Consider the following 22,155-nt stretch of genomic DNA (forward strand, 5'->3'; position numbering starts at 1 on the left):
AGCCAAAGAAACAAGTCCTAAAAGTGGTGAGATGCCTGGGCTTTCAAGTAAGGCAGACTCGGGTTTGAAGCTGCCATTGTCCACTTACTAATTGTGTGATCTCAGGAAGGTCACCTCACGTCTCTGAGGCTCAACCTACTTATCTATGAAAAGGTCTGTGATACCTAATTTATAGAGTTTTGAGAAATAATTAAAATAGCATATGTAGACCTAATGTCACCAGTGCTTAATCAGTTGTAGCTTTGATAATTAAGTATTTCTGTCATTTAAAATGTAGTTTGGGGCTGAATGTTAGGAGTCTGTGCAAAGAGTGTTTGAATAAATAAAAGTATTTCACTGGCTTCACATAGGGAAATTAATTTGCCTGAGCTGAACTGAGGTTGATTACTGGTGGGTTACCAGTCTCCCTTTTCTCTTATATAAGCAGGAAAATGCCATCTCAAGCAGTTTTTTCAAAAGTGGTCCTCAGACCAACAGCATCAGATTCATTTAGGAGCTTGGTATAAATGTAAATTCTAGGGCCCCACCCTAGATCTATTGAATCAGGAACCTGGGGTGGTGTCTCATAATTGGGTTTTAACAATTATACCAGCATTTCTGACACTGGCTAAAGGTTGAGAAACATTCTAAAGGGATGTGCAAGCTCCTTCCCCTAGCTAATGTGTTGTATAAACAAAACAAGCTATTACCAACCAAATTTAGTTAGAGATGAAAAGCAGCAAGTGAATATTTAGGAAGTCCAAGAACCTCTTACATGAAAAGGCTTAGAGATTTGTAGGTCTTTTGGGGTAGGAATTATGGAAAATATGTGCAAGATATTTGGTTATGTCAAGTTTATACTATTTCTATGAATATGAAAGTTAAGTGATTCTAATGTGATTTGGACTCAAAATTCTCATGACAATAATATTTAGAGAGATAATTTATCGAGTGTTTAGAATATGACCAAGAATCCTAAAAGCATATGTATGTCATAATTACACCTAGGACAGGCACACATGAGATCGTTCCTATAAACCATACATGATAGAAATAATCATAAATTAAAAGTTGTTAATACTGATATTGGAGTTAAAAACTGAGGAAAGCATAAAGGCAGAAGGGCAGGAGCATGGTGACATTCTAAGGAAACAGGGAAAAGGGGGGAAAAGAGGGTGAGAATTCCTAAAACTCAGATATGACAGCATCCTAGGTAAGGTAAGGAAGGAATCAATGAGGTAATCTACTGAAAAATTTCAAATGTTTAAATAGAACTTTAAGGTTTTCAAAGAGGGTGTGAAACTAATCATCTTAACCAAATTGCTCATTAGATTATGTTGGAAAATAACACCAAATATCATTTCTGCTAACACTCTTTCTCAATATATATTTCTCTCATTAGTTTTCCCTTCCACCTATCCACTCACATCATGTGCCGGTGGTGGAGTATCATGTGTGTTTATGGTTTTCTATTTTGTGTGTGTTTAGTTGGGAATTCCTCTGCTCCCACCATTTTTTATAGATGACAAGACACATACCAAGCAACTGGTAGAAAGGCCTATTTTCGAAAAATATTTTCAGAAGAGTTTGTAGTACTTTTTTTAATGTGTGTATTCTCACAAATTAGATCACCTCCAAGAATCAAAGTTGTTTTCACATTCTTGTATCTACCCACTAGAAGAAATTTATTCACTTAACAATGTTGTTTCCTTTAAGTTGGTCAAAGGAGAAAACCTGTAGTTTCCCTTTGTTTCACAAAAGTGTGTTACACCAAAACTTGAAATAAAGGAAACAAATGGGGCTATGACATTAAAAATGAATTTGACAGAGATGTCCATTAAACAGCCTTATCCTCTGGCAGGTTTAAAGTACAGTTTGCATTTCACCTGACTTTTCAAGGAAATAAATATCTGTTGCAGAGAGAAAAAGTATATTTTCAAATAAAAAAAAATTTTCCCTGTACTTAGGTAATTGCTCAATCTAATGGCATTATTTTGGCTGCGAGGAAATGATGTGTAATCTCCTGGGGGATAGGAATTCACATGTCTGTCTTTGCTTCTCCCGTGTAAAATTTCCTTATGAATCTAAAGTTTTCAAAATGGCCCAAACTGTGTTCAACATTAACGGAGAAGCAGCAACACATTCAGAGCCACAAAATTCAGGGTAATGTGATTAAATTACATTTATGGAGGGAGAATTGGCTCAGATAATCTGAGGTGTTGAAGTGAAAATTATCTAAAATGGAAGCAGCAATCAAAAAGTACTCCTACAGATGTTAGTCTGAAAGGAGGCACAAAAGAACAGGGAGATACTTGAGCACATTTCTGAAGGATGGGATATTAGCCTTGAAGAATAGAAGGAACCAATTTTTGCTAAAACAAACTGATAATATATATCCAGGAGACACTCATGCTGCTGGGTAGATAAAAACCAAATCAGAATTTTAAAATGGTATCTAAACTTTAGACTCTTGCTATATCCCATTAAATGTATACTTCAAAAAACAGGCTCAAATTGATTAACATTTGCTGGAATAAATATATTTTTCTAGTCTAAATGGGGTGTCTATTTAATGCTTAAAGCGAGCATTGCAGAACTGATTTAACACACTAATTATGTAAACTGTAGGATGCAAAGAAGCAGAAAATAACAAGAACCATGCATATAGCTCCCGTTTGACATCAGGCATGAGTGTAGGCTTGCAAACAGTCCAGAAAATTTAAGATTTATGAAATGAAAAGTTAAAAGCATGAGGAAGAATTTCTAAGCCTGAAGTTGGGGGTTGACCAGTTGGCAGAACTAAATTTTGCTGGCTAGAGAGATTTGTTCTCATTTATTTACCAGCGGAATTGGAATTATTAGAGTGTGATGCCGAAATCTAGTACCTTCACATCCTCTCTCAATCTGTCCATTGCAGAAAAGGGCATCTGAGATGAGGTCCGGGAGCCGTCCGTTTAGATCCACTGATGCCAGGCAGCCCTGAAAGCCCTCCTTGGCGTGGACGAGCTTGGGCAAGGATTTGTAGGTTTCTTTCGCCACGCCTCCTATATACAAGTCACCTGTGGGAAGATCAACGTTTTGGTCACAAAAAGTAAGTTGTCCTTCACTTTAAACATACAGTAGGACAGGAAAAAACATAGGCAGGTTTACTCTTCATTAGATTAATGAAAAAAGTAATTTTAAAACTAGTTACTTTCCTAAAAGCACAAACCAAAAGAATGAAGCGAGTTCCATACAGTGCGGTCAAGTGGAAGGAACATGGGCCATGTGGCTGCAGAGTCCTACACTGAAATCTGAGACCCGTTATTTCCAACTCTGTGGCTTTCACAATGTTTTTTTGTTTGTTTGTTTTTGTTTTGTTTCTCCGATCAATTAGTAGCCTCATTTCTAAAATGGGAATAATACAACCTATCCCATAGGGTGTGAGGATTAAATGAGAAAAATATAGGAAGTATCCATCATAGTGAAAATACGTAGTAGTCAATAGGGGTTATTAGCAAATCTACCTTCTGCTTAGAGAAACATGGGTTTTTCAGTTAATCAGAAGTACCACAAATTATCTCTAGGGCCTAAAACTACTTTTTCTACTATGCTTAGGCCAGTTATCCTAACCTGCATCTATCTCATTCATTAACTCACCCCCACAATAGTCTGGATATACCTGAATGTTGTATCCCTTCTCAGGTATTTTTTTAGCTTAAGTTATACCACTTTGAATTCTTTATGCTGCTCTGGGATCTGTTAACAAGTTATCAATAATTTTTTTCCAATTTTATTTCAGTCTCTAATGCAGCCCTTGGCTCTACTTTGTCATCTTCATGCCTCTAGGTTTATGGGCCACTGCTGTAAAAAATAAAATGCAACCTGTGTTTGATTTTGTTCCCTTTCTTATCACAGACTATTCACCATATCGAAATGACACTGAGTAGATGCAATTAATGAACTCTAGTCCTTTAAGCACTTAATCAATGCAGAACATAAGGAGGGTGACCCCAAAATTTCACAGTACACTGCCCCTGTCTATAAGTTCTGATAAGCATACTCTGTTTAGTGACTTCTCTGACCTTTATCATTTGAATTTTCTCTCACATTAACCATTCCGTCTAACTTCCATGCCACTTGATACCTTTTCCCCATTTTAACACAAACCCCTTACCCTCCGAATGTTTACCTGGAGCCCTTTGTGTTGTCTTCATGGGAATCGGGGGCAAGGAGAACTGATACCCATGCTGATCCTGTGCTGTTTGTTTAGTCATGAGTAATCAAGTCCTTGGTCTCTGACCCAGAAATCTTATAGATTCTGCCAGCATCCAGGAAACAGTAATAAGCTAACCTATTAGCTTGTAGGTAGGGTAAAATCAATCCACACGTATAACACTCTTGAACTACATTGATGAGTACATTGAGCTCGCCGAAAGTCATTTAGCCATAAAAACTGAGAACTTAGGTCCCTGACCCATTAACTAAGACTCTAAGTATTACACTAGAATATCATTAGTCCTGCATAATGTGTACTGAAGGTACTGGATGTCTTCCTCCACCTCGTAGAGAATATAAAACATCTATTGACTATTAACTTCTAATATTAAAAGATGGTATGTCCTTGGTCTGGAATGGAATACTATTTTATTGAAATATTTGATTTTTTCTCCATATTTCCTTTCTCTCTTTAGACTTTTCTCTCTCTTAAATTTCAAGCCATTGTGTTTTCATTGCCTCAGAGAAGAGAAATGAATCATAAACTAAAGATATAAATTAACCTTCTGTATTTGAGTCTTAAAAGCCAAGACGTTAGAAGAGTGAAACAGATAGAATATACAGGCAATTACATAAGAGCAGAGCTTTCCTGCCTCTCCTGTGGGCAACCTTGAGAGAGAGTTGGAGGAGAAGACATGTGAATACAGTCATTGGTGAATGCCAAAAAGAAGACATAGTGTGATTTGAGGGTGAGCCATGGGGTGGTGTCAAAATCACAGGTAAGCTTACTGGGTAATGTTGATCTGTGTGCATTTCCCCAAGACAGCCCAGAGGCAACAGTGAGATCCTTGAGCAGAAATGGCTGCCTGGTAAATTTAGACAAGCTGAGAGCTTACACAGACTCACAGAACTCCCTATATTCCACTGTGGTGTGGGAACAACTGAACAATTCCCCAAGCGGCACAAAAATAAGGCGAAAATGACGGACCTGAAGGGTTATGCACACAAGAATGAAGGTGCTGGGTAGCAATTCAGTGGGCACCTGAGCTATGAATACAGACTATCCAAGATCAGCTCCTGTGTAATCTCCCTTTACCTCCCCAAAAATTGGTACCCTGGGAAGCCTCCCACCGCAATTAATGTAGACACAATCCCAGAGAAATGAGAAAACTAAAACTGTCTGAGATTGTATTTTCACTAACTCAACAAATCAGAGCTCAAGGTGAGTAATAGAAAAATAAAGGTAGATTTCTTGCACATCTGAGATTGTGGGCTGAGATTTATCCTTTTACATGTCAAATGTCAATGCAAGAAAATGCTCCCTATATTCATTTATTAAACCAAATGTGTTAGGAGATTTCAGCTCTCCTCCAGACCTAATAAATGTAGTAACAGAGAACAGTGATAAATAAAGAATTCTTGGCACTGCTTCAGATATAAAACTCAGGACTGAAAGTTAGGTAGGGGGCACCCTATATTTGATAACCAATTTTGTTCTTTGTGATTATCACCTCTAGGAAGATAGACTGTGTCTTTGTTTTACATTCTCCCACAGTGCCTGGACCTGGGCTACACGTACAGTGAGCTCTCAATAAATACCGTCAGCCACCTGATGGATTGAGGTCCCAGTAGAAAAGAAAGAAAAGGAAAGAAAAGAAGAAAAGAAAAGAAAAGAAAAGAGAAGAGAGAGAGAGAGAGAGAGAGAGAGAGAGAGAGAGAGAGAGAGAGAGAGAGAGAGAGAGAGAGGGAGAAAGAAAGAAAGAAAGAGAAAGAAAGAAAGAAAGAAAGAAAGAAAGAAAGAAAGAAAGAAAGAAAGAAAGAAAGAAAGAAAGAAAGAAAGAAAGAAAGAAAGAAAGAAAGAAAGAAAGAAAGAAAGGTAAGGCAACAGATGGGGAGAGAGCTAATTCTAAAATGCATTTGCTTCCTTTCCCTACTTCTTGCCACAATCCTATTTTTTTTTCCTATTAGCAAACTTAGTTGCTGAACAACTTTTTAAAGCTTATTAAAGGAAAGTAGTAAGCTTTCCCTTGTGTTATTAAAGAGCAGGAAATATTGATTCAGGCTGTGCAGGGTACAAGCCTCAAACATACTAAGGTGGATGAGTCTGGCGTTGTAAGTAGGGGCATCATTCTCATTTTCATTACTGAAGCTGCACTTGGCACCACCACTTAATACTGTCTGTATAAACTCTTCATACAGCAGGTACTGGTCTAATGTCCCTGGTTGGGTTGCCATGTGAAGAGAACAAAGAAAACCTTTAAGTGGCCTGAGACCTGTGCAGCATTAGCACTTCATCAAAGATGCAGCTTCTCCTTTTGATCCTTGGGGTGCTAGAAAGAAAATGACCCATTAGCACTAATGGGTCTTGTAGGTAACATCCTGTGTATGAGAAGGGGGATATGCTTTTTAATGATCCCCGTGTGAACAAGAGCCAGGATGGACATCTAGTAAGAGCCAGTTTCCTCTAGGCTTGAAGCCATTCTGTTACCCCTTCTCCAAGCCATGAGTGCTTTTTATCCAGATCTGCTATGCACGCAACTGACAAGGCGACAATGGAGTTGGGGCATTTTTAGGAGAAGATGCAGAGAACATGTATAAACAAAGCCAGATAACCTCAAACATTTGGGGAGTGGTGTTTTGGCTTTTTTAATCTCAAGGAGACCCTTATCTTTAACACTAGTACGTATATTTGTATGCGAATGATCTAAGGCGATATCACAAGTATCCAATCCCTAGTAGTTGGGCAGAAATAAGCAATGAGTGCACAGGCATTTCAGTTATATGTGGCTACAAATCCTGGCTCTGCCACTCCCTGGCTATCTCAGTGTAGGCACACTGCTATGTAACTTCTTTAAGAGTCAGGTTCTCCATCGGTGCAATGGGTTGACAACGCCTACCTGTGAGGATTATAAAGGATGGGTCCAAGCTCTGGGGTGTAGCATGCACTCAGCCCCCCCCTGCTGCTGATGTGGCTGTAGAGGTACATTTGGTAGGGGCTGTATGTCTCCACTGCGTCTCATTCTGTGTTGACTGCACTGAGATACAGAAGAGTGAGTCCAGGTTGTCCCCTCACTTCTAGGTAATGGAGTGTCAAAATGTCAAGTCTACATGTCTTACTTTACTTGATTTAGTTTGCAGTTATTTGTGTGCTAGAAGTGTGTCTCATACTACACTATAAGCAGCTCAAAAGGCTCTGCTGACACACTCAGTTTGAAATCAAGCAGCGTTGAACCTGTAGCATAAACAGGAAAGTTGCTTGATAAATTTATCTTAATCTGATATAAACAGATAAAGAAACACAAGAATTATATGAAGCCCAAGGGTCAGGTTGTAAGGTTCATGCGAAATGGGCCTTATGAACTTTGATTGTAAGGTGGAGTTTCATGGAGGAGTTTAGACCAGAAAAAAGTGTAGGAGACATTATTTTATAATGACATAAATATAGGTGGCAGACACAGAGAGCGGCACAGGTATGCCAGAAAGACAAAATGAACACAGAATTCAAAAATGAGCACGACAGGGTAGACCTGGCCGGAAGAGAGAATTTTTCAAAGGGGCCCCGGTAAATAGTGTTGGATAAGTACAGTCAAAAGAAGGGCTTTAGCAACACAGTAGAATTTATAACTACTGGTTTAAAAACAAAACAAATTTTTTTTTTTTTTAAAAAAAGGTGAGTCCCAAAATATAAGCCATGCAAACTAGGAAAGGAGGGAATTTGGAGCAGTAATAATTTGGAAAGAAGAGATGAAATTATACATTTAACATTAACCTCACTGAATGTGAATAGGAATGTGCTATAGGAGTCAGATGTTGGAGACGGGGGCTTAGGGAAGAGATGGTAGGGCTGGAGGCAGGGCTGGGAGCCATCAAGCAAAAGCAGATAACGAAAAGGTGTCAGAGGTTTTCTCTTCCCTTAAAACAGGGAGCACAGGCCGTTAGAGCAAGGGCTCCGAGGTGCTCCTCAGGCAGCGGAAAGCGAGCGTCAGGGTGTCATTAGTTCTTTGCCTCAGCTTTCCTGTTTACTCACATGGCCTTCTTTTTCGGTGCCTCTCAAACGTCTTGCTCCCATTCCAATTTAGAAAGAGCATGCACACAAAGGACAACGGCTTTGTAGATTTGGATAGATAAAACTCTAGGGAAACTTAAAGGAGCCTCCTGCAATTTCTTATAAGTGGCATTTGAAAACAACAACAACAACAAAGGCTGAAGTAAATAATACACACTGCTTTACTTTCTGGCTGGACCAGAGAAGGTACAATGCTGGAGGCTTTGATATGAGAGTACTGTACTGGACTTTGGAGACAATCCTAACTTTTCTCTCAATTCTTGTGATTGGCCAGTAGAAGTACACTCAGGCTGCAATCATTTCTGAAAATTATTCTGCAGGAAAGATATGTTCTCTGACCCACGGAACAGTCAAACTCTGCCCCAAATTTGTATCACCTTTAATTTCAATCTTTTGTTGTATATCCACAAATGAACAGCTGCAGGTCAGATCTTGACCGAACATCTTAATACAGTGTTTCTTTGGGAAGCAAATGAAATCTAAGCCTCTTTTTATAAAAGGTGTGCCCTGTTAGGTAGGAGAAAAATCATCTATAATCCCTGGGGAACAAATGGTCATTTATTTACTTAATTTTTTTTTTTTCTGGGAAGAAAGCGGAAGTCACTATTTCCTGTGATTGCTCAAGTAAATGATATTAAATTACTGAAAGCAAAAGCATGGGAAGTCATTAATATTTCTCTAATCCACTTGATCCTAAGAGTAGATAAATGGAAACTTCTATAACAAACTACACATGGGACTGAACAGCAAACACTGTCCAAGACCGTGTCTGAGTTCAAAGCACACCGAGTATTCAATGCTGAAGTGAAAGTTGATGTTTTGTTCTGAGATTCGAGAACCATGTCCCTTATAGATCCCTATGAAAAAAATGTTAGGTTACTTTTAGAAACTTTTGATGAAGAGATGCTCAATGGTAAACGGTTTGATTTACTAGTGATCCTCTAACTTTTATACACCTTAGTGTTCCTCAGTACATTAAGAGTTTACTCCTAGAACAACCTGTTTTTACTTCTGTGGGAAATGCCTGTGAGTCCTTATTTTTAGGCTTGTCTGGGCTTTCTAAGTACAGTCTAAAATCAAATCAGCATCTCTCCCCTTCTTGGGGAACTGTGCCTAGACCCCCTGTTTTATAGCAATCACATTTCTAGTCTCCCTGTTACCTGAAGTGAAATTTCAAAATCATTTTTAACTTCATTCTGTACCTCACGCCTTACAGTCAAACTATTGCCAATACTTCTGACATTTGTCTCTCCACTTTCATTTCCTTTTCCAGCTCTCGTCCCCTGTTCCCCTTGTACACCTTTCATGCAGTAACTTATTTTCTGGTGTCTCTGCCTCCATCCATTCTCTTCATCAACGCCGCATCAGTCTTCCCACTGTGTCCCATTCCTTCTAAATAAAGCCTGAAGTTGGCCGTGTTCAAGATTTTGAATTATCCAGCCTCAGTCACATTCCCTAAACTTTGAACAATCTTTCTCCAATGACTTTTGCCTGGCAGAGAGTTAAGATAACATCAGTGCTCTCCCTATATCCTGACCTTTAGCCAATCTGTATTTTTTGTGACTTTTGCGATGCTGCATGTTCAAGGCGTTTCATCATATTACTTCCATCATGAATACTTTACTTCTTCCGATGTTCCATTTCCAAATCCTATCCAATTTGGGGGGCTCCACTTAAATTCTTCCTTGTTAATGCATTTGCTTCCTCAGTCATAAGCGAGTATGACCTTTGAATCCCCATAACATTTGAACCTCTTTTCTGACAATGACCATGTCTTTCCTAGTTCTTTGTGCGGACGTCTTACCTTCCCTTTATTCTACAAATTCCTAAAGAAATTATTATGAGCTAAGCATCTCTGTACTCTCATTTTCACACAGTAGGTCCTCAAACATTACTTGTCCACTCATTGAATAAATGGATAAGTTAGCAGGTTACATTCAATAAGTAATCACTTAAACAATAAGGCCATAGTGAGGGTGTTTATGGGCACAGCTCTCTTACTTATCCCTGGTTCCTTCCTGAGGCATACTGAATGAAGTTTATTGTGGGAAATATTTCTTCAATGGACCCCTTTCTTGAATACTCACCCAGCTCATTAAGTGAATTCAGCGCAGTGGCATTTTTTCCATTCTGAAAGAGTAATTCATGACCAAGTTTAACTGGCTTTTCTTGAACTTATTTGTAGAGAGAGACAAAGATAGGAGTAAAAAATCTGTTTATGGCATCAATGTGCAGTAAATGAGACCCTCTTCATGAGTATTCTTCTGCAGTTAAAATAAATGCCAACATTTTTTTTGGAAATTAAATTCCAGCCTATCCTGGCCCTTTACTGCATTCTATCAATCTCTGTGCTATCCCATCTTCAAGTATGACTTAACTCAGGTGGCCTCCTCATAGGTGCAGTTCACACTATGGCCCCTCCACATTATTTTTCCACTTTTCTTCTCTGTCACCTTATCACAGAAAGCCAGGCATTTACAGTGTATGGCCATAGAACAGAGCCAAGCTATCTGCATGAAACCCTGGTGCTCCGCCCTAGTAAATCTGCCAATCCCAACTTGCACTTCCTACAGGTTTGTAGATGCCTCACTCCACCTAGCCTTTGGGCCACCACTCAAGGCCACCTGGGATCAGAGTCCTTCTGTTCTGCTACAGCTATGTTTTAGTTCCTTGCCAGCTACAGGCTCCCATATCCAACAGTGTATCCGTTTTTGCTAAAAAGATTTTGAATTTCACAAAAATCACTGAGACAACTGAATTTAAATGGATAGAGACTTGTCTGAGTGAGAGAGGGTCACCTCCTTGCTCTGACTCCTTGGTAATCAGTGTCAAGAATTGCCATGGTCAAAACCAGAAAAGACAGCTCTGACTTTATTATTACAACAACAACTGGCATTGGTGTAGTACTCTTATCTTGACCAAGCACTTGCACGTGAGTTGTTTCATTTTGTTTTTGCCTGGTGAGCTACAAAATAAATGAAAGTTATCAAGAACACATGTCACAGATGAAGGCACTATGGTTCAAGGCTACAAGGCCAGAAAATTGCAGGGTCTGATTCCAAGCTCAGGTCTCCTGCAACTATGATCATTTTCACTTAATTTACACTGGTTTACACACTAGCAAGTGGCCAATTTGCAGATCTCCACTACCACAAAGTATAGGAATGTTTTGGAGTATCTTGGTCGCTGGAGGGACAGTAGTAAATATTAGCAGGAGTCCAAGCAAATTACACAAATTCCTGGGACAATGGGGGACTTCATGAGTAATCTCATGAAGACAAAGTTAATTTGCTTCCATAATCATAAATATTAGATATAAAAATTCTGAGGAGTGGGCAGAATTCTTAAGACTCCCAAATCTGAATTTTAGGTATGGCAGCTACTTTTCACTTGCCTCCCTCCAAAAAGATAAGTAGGACACCTGCATTCATCCTTTGCCCAACTTAATATCTGTGGTGAATAGGTAGGGGGACTCCAATCAGGCTGGAGTTCGGACCTTAATGTTTTCTTGTAGTGAGCCTTTGAGAGTTAATACAGACATTATGTTTCTGGGCAGGATAGAAAAATGCTTTCAATATTCTGAAATTTCTGTTTCTAGCTGATATTTTTGAAAGAAAATTGCCCAAGAAGGAGAACTTTTTTTAAAAGTATGATTATAAAACTCACAACAGGAAGACAGATTTTGCTTGTGTGTTTGGCCAACATACTATGAGGGAAAGCGGGTGGGCATGTTAAATGGGAAATAATAAAACAAAATGACTGTGGAGGTGTCCGCAGTACTCCGTCTTCTTTTAAACCCACTACGACAGTGACACTGGCAGATGGGGTAGGGTTTCAGGCAGAGAAAGTCACGCCCAGCTACCTTCATCTCACGGCTTTGCAAATTTACCTTTAGGTTAAAAGGGGGTTCAAGTATTTTCATTCTTCTTCCTCTTTCCCCATGCATGCGGTGGCCAGGCGAGGTGCCTCTGACATCCCTTAGCCACACCCAGGCCTGTCGCCGTTCATTCCGCGTTTCAGGCTCGCCTTTCGGGACTGCACGCGGCTCGCCGAGGTTCTCGACCCTACAGATGCCGCGACGCCTGGGCCTGACGGGTGCTTTGCCCCTTCTTATCCCACTGATTCCCCTCATAGCAACTCTTCACAAAAGGCAGGGAGTTACTACTGTCCCCACCTGACAGGCGAGTGAACTGTTCTTCTGGAAAGGTAAGTTACCCCCCAAGGCCAAGGCATCCAGCCAGCACCAGGAGAGCAGCGCCGACACCCCAGCCTCCGAGGCCCAGGCTGCCTCTTTTCCTACTGCACCACACTGCCTATTTTTACTCAAAACCGGCTCAGCGACAGAAATAGAATAAGTGGAGGAGTGTCAAAATGACTGTTCTCGAAATTAAAAAAGACTTAGAACTAAGGGACCGGGAAGCAGACCTATGCAAACTTGTTACTCTTTCCTGAGATTGTGGGTAGCTCTAGATAACTATTTGGCTTTTTTTCTTTTCCAAAATAGCTTTTCTTGTTTCCCAAAAGTTTAATTTTTCTATTTCAAGATGAACATTTATTTTGGGTGGGGAAGCTCTAGTGGTGTAGAGGGAAGGTACAAGAAGAAGAGCTCTTTCCCATTACAATGGCCTCTTTAATGCAAGTCAAAACCTGTCGCTGCTCTCAGCTCAGATAAGCAGGATGAAAGAGGGCAAAGCCCTCAGCAGTTTCCTGGACAGCTTGAAAGAACAATAAAGTACAGAGCACACAAAAGCTCTGCAGACACTGAGAGGAAACTTCGAAAATATTAGGAGCTTCACAGAATTTAATAAAACACTTATTTTTTCTTAAGTACTTAAACTTTTTTGTATTTTTTTAGTCTTTGCCCAAGGACATGTTTATTGATTTTTAGAGAGAGGGGAAGGGAGAGGGAGAGGGAGAAAGGGAGAAGGGGAGGGGGAGAGGGGGAGGGAGGGGAGGGGAGGGGAGGGGGAAGGGAAGGGGAGGGGAGGGGGAAGGGAAGGGGAGGGGGAGGGAAAGGGAGGGGAGGGGAGGGGAGGGGAGGGGAGGGGAGGGGAGGGGAGGGGAGGGGAGGGGAGGGGAGGGGAGGGGAGGGGAGGGGAGGGGAGGGGAGGGGAGGGGAGGGGAGGGGAGGGGAGGGGAGGGGAGGGGAGGGGAGGGGAGGGAAGGGAAGGGAAGGGAAGGGAAGGGAAGGGAAGGGAAGGGAAGGGAAGGGAAGGGAAGGGAAGGGAAGGGAAGGGAAGGGAAGGGAAGGGAAGGGAAGGGAAGGGAAGACATCAATGTGAGAGACAAACATCAATCGCTTGCCTCCTGCACTTGCTCCAACCTGGGCCAAAGATAGAACCCTCAACCAAGGTATGTGCCCTGACTGGGAGTCAAATCCGAGACCTTTTGGTGCACAGGGACGAGGCTTTAACCACACTGGCCAGGGCTAAAGTTTTCTGTATTTTTTTTTTCAGAAAGGAATTCCTTCTGTGCCTGAAAGATGGAATACTCTCAATGAAGTCATCAAGTCCCCCTGGAATAGTGTCATTCCCTAAGGCATGTCTCCAAACACGTTGTTCTCTCACTATTTAAGTTATTCTTAAGGAGAAATGAAAATAGTTAACATCAGTGATCAACAAGGGGTGGGGAGGTATGGGCAACCTTCCCTAAGGGCTAGGAAAGCGGAGGACTGTAGCAGTTGAAAGGACCAGCAAACAGTCTCTGGTACAAGCTGATGCGTGATTGACTGGCCAATCTCCATTCATCCAGCCAAGTACTATATTTGCCTGGGCCTGTTTTAAGAACCTATAAATGTTAAATGTTTTGTAAACTACACATTAAGGACAGGGGTTGGAGGTCGGAACTACAATCATCAAGATAGTGGAAAACTAGGCATTGATTGTGTGGCACCAAATGGTCAGACAACTAAACTCATATCTTCCCCTTCTGGCCACAGGGACGACGTGTGTTCTAACCAAATTTACTCTCCCAAGAATTTGCCACTAGGACTCAAAACTCAAATGAGTTTCTCCTGGGTATCTGAATTGGTCGGGGTTAGAAAGCCAGGTCTGGGGCGGCAAAGCTTGCCAATGCTTGTGAAAGCGAAGAAAGTCTTTGTGCAGGGAGGGAAAAGAATGGTGGGGTGCTCATTGGGAAGCTGAGAGAAGGCAATGCACAGCCCCCTGGGAGGCGAAGATGCTGGTGAGTTGCTGACAGCTTTCCTGAATACGGCTTTTATGCTATCCAGCCTTAAGCTTTCTCTTTCTTGCCCTTGAGTCCTTGAATGCTATATCCTGCCTCTCTCCCCCCGTTTTTTACTTATATTAGTCTGAATAGGTTTACGTTTCTTGTCCCCCAAAGACCTTTGTCTAATTCTCCCTTCAGAAAAAAAGGAAGGGCTGAGAACCATGCAAACTCCGCAGACTTAAGTTCTTGAGTGAGAAGGATATTGCCAAGAATGCTTTCCCAGGTAGCTCTAACTTACGGAGCTCTTGACCGAGAAGCTCAACCTCCGGGAAGACCTCTCAGCTTCATCCTTGGCATTCCCTGAAGAGAGACAAGCACTGAAGACCCAGCTATGCCAAGGCTGAGGTCTTGTGATCAGTCACCTGGCCCTTAAGATCCCAGCTCTGAGCACCTGCAGGTGCTTTCTTCTCCACAGCATGAATATCACAGCTTTAAGAGATCAGCACATCTAATCACTCACTGCCCCACAGGGACACGGTAAGTTGGCACCAGGTGTAAACGGCATTTGAGCACTGGATTCAGGTTTCTGGGAGCCCACATTTCCCTGTGGGAGGACTGGGGAGAGCTATCTTTCCTGGTGCATGACCTCCTCTTACCTATTGTAAGCACAAGCCAAGGCCTGTGGCTGCCAGAGCTTAGCCAGTGTTATGAGTGAGGAGAAACCAGCATCAGGGCTTTAAACACCCTTCAGAATGAAAAGAAAAAAAGGAAGGTCTGAGAACCATGCAAATTCTGTAGACTTTGCGGAGTATCAGCTACCCCAAAACAACTACGAATGGGAAGATTCGGGGCCATCAAAACTGCACGAGAAGTGAAAAGCCAGCAGATGAATGACCTCTCCATGTTGCACCTGTGGCTGACCATGAGAATAATCTTCTCCAGTGAGTCTGCAAAAGGTCTCAGCTTTCTTTTCACAACGTTGCTCTAGGCTGTTACTAATAGTTAATTGAGGTTAATGTGAGCAAAAACTTGTTTTCCCTGGTCTATTGTAAAAAGTGTTGAACTGGGAATGAAAAGACTAGATATAAAACACTAACTAGCTGCCTGAGCGCAGTTCTCTCATTTGTAAAAGGAATGGGTCAGGCCAGATTGTCCTCGATAGCAATGATCCTAAAGGTGGAAAGAGAAATTTCAAACAATAGAGCTGGAGGGAGCTGCAAAAACTAAACAAAGAAAACTATGCCTAATGTAGAAGAGATTCCAAAACAATCACTATGGGTGAAGAAATGAAAAAAAGAAAAGAGTTCTCAGGAGAGAATAAAGAATTTAAGTCTGTGCAGTTGCGCCAGCTGGTCCTAGGGTTGTAGGGGAGCAGAGGCAAGAGCTTCCAAAACACATGTTAACAGTGGGCCCAAGAAAACTGGGTGTGGCAAGAAAATAATGTCTCACTGGGGGTGGGGGTGAGAGGGATTCAAACAAATTGATGAAGGAATTATAGTAAAGATAACAGATTGAGACTGATTTCTGCAAAGCCTGGGAACTCAATGGAGACGGCAGGAGAAAAGCAATAATTTTATATCTCCGTCTTTCAGTGCTGGTATGGGAAATGGAGTAACAAAAAGGCCAAGTCTTACTTTTAGGTACTCAGAGTCTGACTGTTCCCTACATGTCAACTGCCTCCAATGTGGTCTCCCCCACCTCCCCCCCAACCTCAGCCTGTTCTCTACACCGAAGCCAAAGGAATGAGTCTGTAATGCATCATAAACTCCACTCTCCTGCTTAAAACCCCTTAACTCCCCTCTCCTCGCCTTCTGGCACTACACCAAGGGCCTTTCTAAATATGCAGATCACCACTCACCCTGCTACCTTCTGAGAAGCTACCAAGAAACTTCCAGCCACAGCTTCCTTCCAAAGAGATCATCTTTCAAGTTCACATTTTAGGCCATGCGAATCTACCTCTGTGTTTACAGCTGCTTGGCCTGCAGAAGTGAGCCTGACCAGCAGCAACAGGGAAAAGTCCATGGAGTTGTGTTCTAGACACGTCCACTCACTGGATTAGCTAGGGAACTTGAACATGAGCCGAAGGGGAGTGTTGGCAGAAGTGGAAACACACCCAGGAACAAAAGCAATCGGTAGAAGCCATGAGGCAGAAGAAGGCAAGAGTGGAAGCCAGAAAGCAGAGAAGAGAAGAGAAATGATCAGAGTGGGCACAGCAGCAAGAGGATGGGTCTGGGAGCACTTAGAGAGCTGGGTATATGGGTAACCAAGGGAACACCTAAGAGGATTACTCTTGAGAGGCTAGTATGACTATTAGAACAAAGTTCTTATTATCTGTGTGGTCTCATGGCTCAGCAGCTAAAAGGATTTGTCTTTCTTCCTAATGGATCTTTAAAATAATCTCCCATTAACCGAAGTAATGGGAGTAAATCTCTTTCCTTTACAAACAAAAAAACCAATCAATCAATCTACTATCGATAGCCTAACCAATAGCACAAAAGGAGCTTGCCTCCATTTTTAGTGCCATCTCCTGCTTTAAGGCTAAGCTTGAAGTCAGACTGTTCTTTAAAGTTTCTTATTTGAGCAAGTGAGCTATCCGATGTCACATGGCTGCATAAAGCTTGGGCATGTTTAAACATGATCAGTACTTGGGTGTAGAGTCTGGACCGCTAAAGTACCATAGTAACGATTTATCAAATAGCAACATTAAGAGCAGACAATGGGGCCCAGCCGGCATGGCTCAGTGGCTGAGCATCGACCCATGAACCAGGAGGTCACGATTTGATTCTAATCTGGGCACATGCCCGGGTTGCACGCTGGGGCCCCAGCTGGGGCATGTAGGAGGCAGCCAGTGAATGACTCTCATCATTGATGTTTCTATCTCTCCATCTCCCTTCCTCTCTCTGAAATCAATAAAAACATATTTTTAAAAAAGAAAAAAAAAAGACAATGGGGGCATAGGTGTTATGTTCAGGATAGAGTGGGTAGGTAGCTAAGTAATAGAGATCCGTGTGAGATCAAGATGGAAAAAGCAAGGATACTGTAGGCAAAGCTCAGATGCTAGAGGTTCAGTTCCAGATCACTGCAATAAAGCAAATCCTTCTGTTGGCAGAGGGTCTTGCCTTTAATTTGTAAAAATGAATATATCTTCTAATCTTTGAATATACTTGAAACGACAGCCCTGGTTCGGCCCTCTCTGACTGGGGACACTGTGGCTTGGAAGCATGATTGACAATAGCAGGTGGTTGTTTTCAAGGCAGGTTTAAGGTGGGATAAGTGGCAGGTTAATGAGTTGATAATAGTCATGGTGATGGTAGTTAGAAGAGATAAGATAGGGACAGAGGGAGAGCCGCTCAAAGTCCTTATGCTCAAGGAATTTGGGGTCTGAGAGGATGAACAAAGGGTAAAGCTCTGCCTAGGCTGGCCTAGATGTGGCCTATAAAGGAATTTTTCACTTTTAAGTAGTTTTGCTAAGTGGCCACCTGAGGGCACTATATTCTAGTCACCTAGAAATCTTTATTTTTCCCCCCACCCAGCAACTAAATTATCCTCAATTTGCTGAAAGATAAACCCATATGCTATAAAAAAAGACACCCATAAAGACAGAGGCCAAAGATGACCCTTCCTCCCTATCTTTGTTCTTGAACTAGATTAATGAATGAACAAGACTGACCTCGATTCAAATCCCTGGGTAATGGCTAGGATTAAATAAAATCATCTGATTTAAAGCTACTTAGCATTTAATAGGAAATCAATAATTATTAGCTCCTTCCCATGTACCACGGCATACAAACATAAACATTTGCCAAATATAGGAACAAGAGAAGGAACATAAGGAGGCATCACACCGACGTTTCTCTCTCTGAAGGGGCAGGACTCAGAAGTCCCACAGTGAATGTACAGCTGTGCGAGAAATTCATCCCGGAGAGCAAATGCATGCTGCTCTTTCCACTGCAGGCTGCAGCTTGCACATAATAGCCCGGGGGACTAGAACACAACAGCTGGGAAATAACGATGAAAGGAGAGCTGGGCCAGCGGGGAGAGACACACATCCCCCAGAGCCCGGCAGTGTCAGGAAAGGTCATTTGAGCCAAGGTCACCTGCACAGAATCCCCTTTCTCCGAGAAAGATAAGTCGCCTGCTGCCCATTTCTGACCATCTCCTTCCAAGTCAAGGTGGGGAATGGGATACCTGTTTCCGAGCTTTCAAATTCCTACGGTAAGGCCCATCCTATATAATGAAACAGCACCACAGGCAAAATCCTGCGTTATTATAACGGCTCGCTGGGGCCTGGGGTGGTGGCAAACAAAGAAATCGGGCTTCCTAGCCCCGGAGGAGCCCGTAAGGTTTCCCCGTCCGGAATCCCAGATGGCAGTTTTGTGGCCCTATGCTGCCCTCTAGTGTCTTCTTAGGGGATGGTGACATGAGAAATAAAAAGACTTGGCAGGATCCTGAGGCATCCAACATCGCCTCAGCCCAGGACTGGGGAAATAAAACAAAACAAAAGTAAAATTCTTAGGGGGAAGAAAAAGGCAAAGCCAGGATTTGTATTAAAATTAAAACCTGAGTTAAATTTGGCCTCCACATAGATATTGCATTCTTTCTGGACTTTGAGAAACAGTGTTTAGATGAGCGAGGGCTCTTTGAAGACAGGCAGCCTGTTGTTCCCTGCACTTCACTCTCCAGTGATTACTGCCTCGCCGGGTCGGTCTGCATTTGTAAATCCCACCCTGCGACTCCGATGTGGTTAAGTTGGTTGACCTCACTTTGAGAGAACTAAAGATTGTTGCAGTGACTTTAAGCAGAGTGTAGGATAAATCTGACAATTTTCTTGTAATCCTGTAAGGATACAGCTCTTAGGCAAAAAATGCATGAAATAAAAGCACTGACCAAGATGGATCAGCTTTCATTTCTCCCGCATCTGGAGTGGCTGAATCCTTCAGGACCAGCTTGCAAAGCCAGCAACGCTGCTCAGCGCAGAGGGAAGAGCTCATACAGATGTCGCCCTATATGAAAAGCCCCCAGTTCCAGCGGGGGGGGGGGGGGGGGCGGGTAGGAAGGAGAAACAATGCACAGTTGCTGTGACTCATCCTTCAGCTATCCCTTAAACATCCCTTCCTGCAAGACTCTTCCTGTTACCCTCAAATTAATTCCAATGCCCTCCAGTGGCTCTAGGGCATCATGTTCTTCTGTGCCCTTTAAATACCCCCTTAACGTCAGTCTTCTCCAAGGGCAAGAAAGCTCGTCATTACAGGAACCCTACCGCCCTCTTCCCAACTGTGCTCTTTTGTCAACACAGGGTGAGTGCTCAGTAAATACTGGTCATCCGATCAATGCCCCAGTCACACAGGCCAAGAGGTGGTACCATGGGAGCTAGGAGATGTCTTGCCCCACGACCATGCTCCCTCTGGTTCATGACACACAGGGCAAGAGGGCTTCTTTGGGGTTATTGCTGCCATTGGGTCACACATCCTATTTACAAGCCCAAGGCTTTGGATCTTAATTTTTAATTTTAGGAACTTGCTCTCACTTTCGGCATAATCTGGTAAGTCCGTAAACACAAGGGACTTCAAGAGGTGAAAGTCATTAATATAGAATCTCTTTATTTACCTGGGAAATTCACCCTCAAATTAAAATTGTCCTTCTTAAACACAAATGCACTCAGTCAAATTTCAATGCCTATTATCTTACTATTGTATAATAGCCTATTTTCAATTCATAGTTTTAGTTTTTATGAAAACTAAACTAAACTCATATTCAGAGTCATGAAATGCTCAATGTTTTAATAAAACTCAGTTCTGAGGACTTCTTAGATTTGCAAAGGTCCCTCCCTTTGCAGGGGGAGACAAGAAAGAGGCCTTGCCTGTTCAACAGCATTTCCTTTGAATTGAATTTCACTTTCTGAGCTAAGCTACTAGATTTGTGGGCATAAACAAGATGTCTTTGAAGTTAACAGGAGGCCCATTCTGAAAGAAGGGAGAGAGCCATTACCACACATTTTAGGTGCTGGACAAATCTAGCCTGGGATGTACATAAATTCTGCAATTACAGAAAGTGAAATACTTTTCTTTCTTCTTTTATCCTATTTAGAAAGAGGATTGTTCTCTTAGAAAGACTTTGGTAGCATTTTCTCTTTCCAGTTCCCTAACTGCCTCATGTACATTCTTTTGGAATCAAAGGGAAAGATCCCATCAGTATAAATGAACAGCTCTTGCCAAGCAAAAATGCAACCACAAGGACCCTGCAGAACTATGGGGTGCACTGGGACAGAGCGGAGGCGGCAGAGCAGGAGGCATGTCCCAGAGCGGGAGTCCGGGTTGCTCCACTGTAGCAGTAGTTTTATCCCGGGCAAGTCACTCCAGGCTCAGGCTTCCTACTTGCTTAATAAAACGCTAATGATACCTCATCCAAGGCTTGTCGTAGTGTTAAATGCAATGGGATATGTAGACATGTTCTTAGCAATCCACAAAAGCCACTGAAATAGAAACGTGTTATTTTCTCCTATTATTGACATGTTTTCTAAGGAGTTTGTCTTGCTCACTGATGAAACCAAGTATCAGTAAGAAAAGAAAATGTCTGCTAAGACTTTCTTAGAAGCTGGTAAAAGAAACAGTTCCACTGGTGTGTGTAGTGGGAGGATTCACTGTTGGAGGCGCAAAGGTATAAGCTAGGCTCGGACCCCAGTTGGTCAGAGGGTTCGTAAGTATCTTGGGAACCTCACCAAGGAAATAAAACTAATAAGCCCTTGAAGAAACTCCTTAGGTGACTGTTTACCTCGACTCTGCATTGATTAAAAACTGTTGGGACTAAGGAAACTTGCAAACGCCTAATTTTCTTTATAATAAGGAAACTAAGAATACCTTTCCTCGCTCTTTAAAATTTAATCATGCATGCATTCTTAGGTGTTGCATGTTTTGAACAGCTATTAAAAATGCATGTTTCTGCCACATTAAAGGCAGAACAGGGGCTGTGTGTTGTATTATTAATTGTGTGCAGGAAATGAAATTCTGGTCAGTTTTTACAGAAGGCGCGTGCACACACACACACACACACACACACACACACACACACCCCCAAAGCAAAAGGCCTTCCAGGTGCATGGAGACCACGGGGCTCAAGCCGGCGGCTCTGACCCTGAGCACTCACTCTTGAGGTCCAAGTTCCTGGCTCCCGCGGTGATCTGCGTTGTGATCTTCGTGTCAATCTTTACAGTGTGGAGATTGCTGGTGTCCCTTGATATCATCACGTTGTGCCACTGGTTGTCATTGAGAGGTTTATTTGAGCTCCCTTTGATGAGGTTAGCACCATTTCCCAAGTCAAACACGTAGTGTAAGTACCTGGGAAAAGAGGACAGGTGGGAAAATGCCATCACTTTTTGCGTTTTCAATGGAGCCAAACTTGACATTGCAAATGGGGGGTTGTTTTTCAGGTGACTCCATCCTTGCCAGGAGTCAGGAGAGTGTGTGGTGTAGAAGCCCAGCTAACAAGAAGGTAGGAAACACTATTCCGTGTCAGTAAGGGGGGTTCTTTATTGTCTTCACTATACGGAACAGTGAAAGTAATTTTTAAAAATCATGGTCTGCACTGATTTTGGAAGGTCTAATGCACATCTTTCACTACTCACCCCTGTCTTCACCACTCCCTCCATCCCTTGCGAACCACGCTGAACTGGAAATCCCTCTCAGCTTCTTGCACTGTTTTCCCTCTACCTCCAATGCCTGTTTCTCTATGGAAATGCGCCCTCCTCC

General features: G+C 42.3%; 1 protein-coding gene across 9 annotated transcripts in view; it reads right to left on the reverse strand.

The window, feature by feature from the left end:
* The window catches only part of NRXN1 (neurexin 1), a 916,310-nt gene that overhangs the window by 441,299 nt on the left and 452,856 nt on the right, over positions 1 to 22,155 (reverse strand). For all 9 annotated transcript variants that reach the window (XM_087823555.1, XM_087823549.1, XM_087823546.1 and 6 more), the window contains 2 exons: positions 21,554 to 21,744; positions 2,865 to 3,038 (listed from right to left, as the gene is read on the reverse strand). In XM_087823555.1, the coding sequence (XP_087679681.1) occupies positions 2,865 to 3,038; positions 21,554 to 21,744 (365 nt within the window). The remainder of the gene's footprint in view (positions 1 to 2,864; positions 3,039 to 21,553; positions 21,745 to 22,155) is intronic.

Source organism: Miniopterus natalensis, chromosome 13, assembly GCF_054644295.1.
Source record: "Miniopterus natalensis isolate mMinNat1 chromosome 13, mMinNat1.hap1, whole genome shotgun sequence".
NCBI lineage: Eukaryota > Metazoa > Chordata > Mammalia > Chiroptera > Miniopteridae > Miniopterus > Miniopterus natalensis.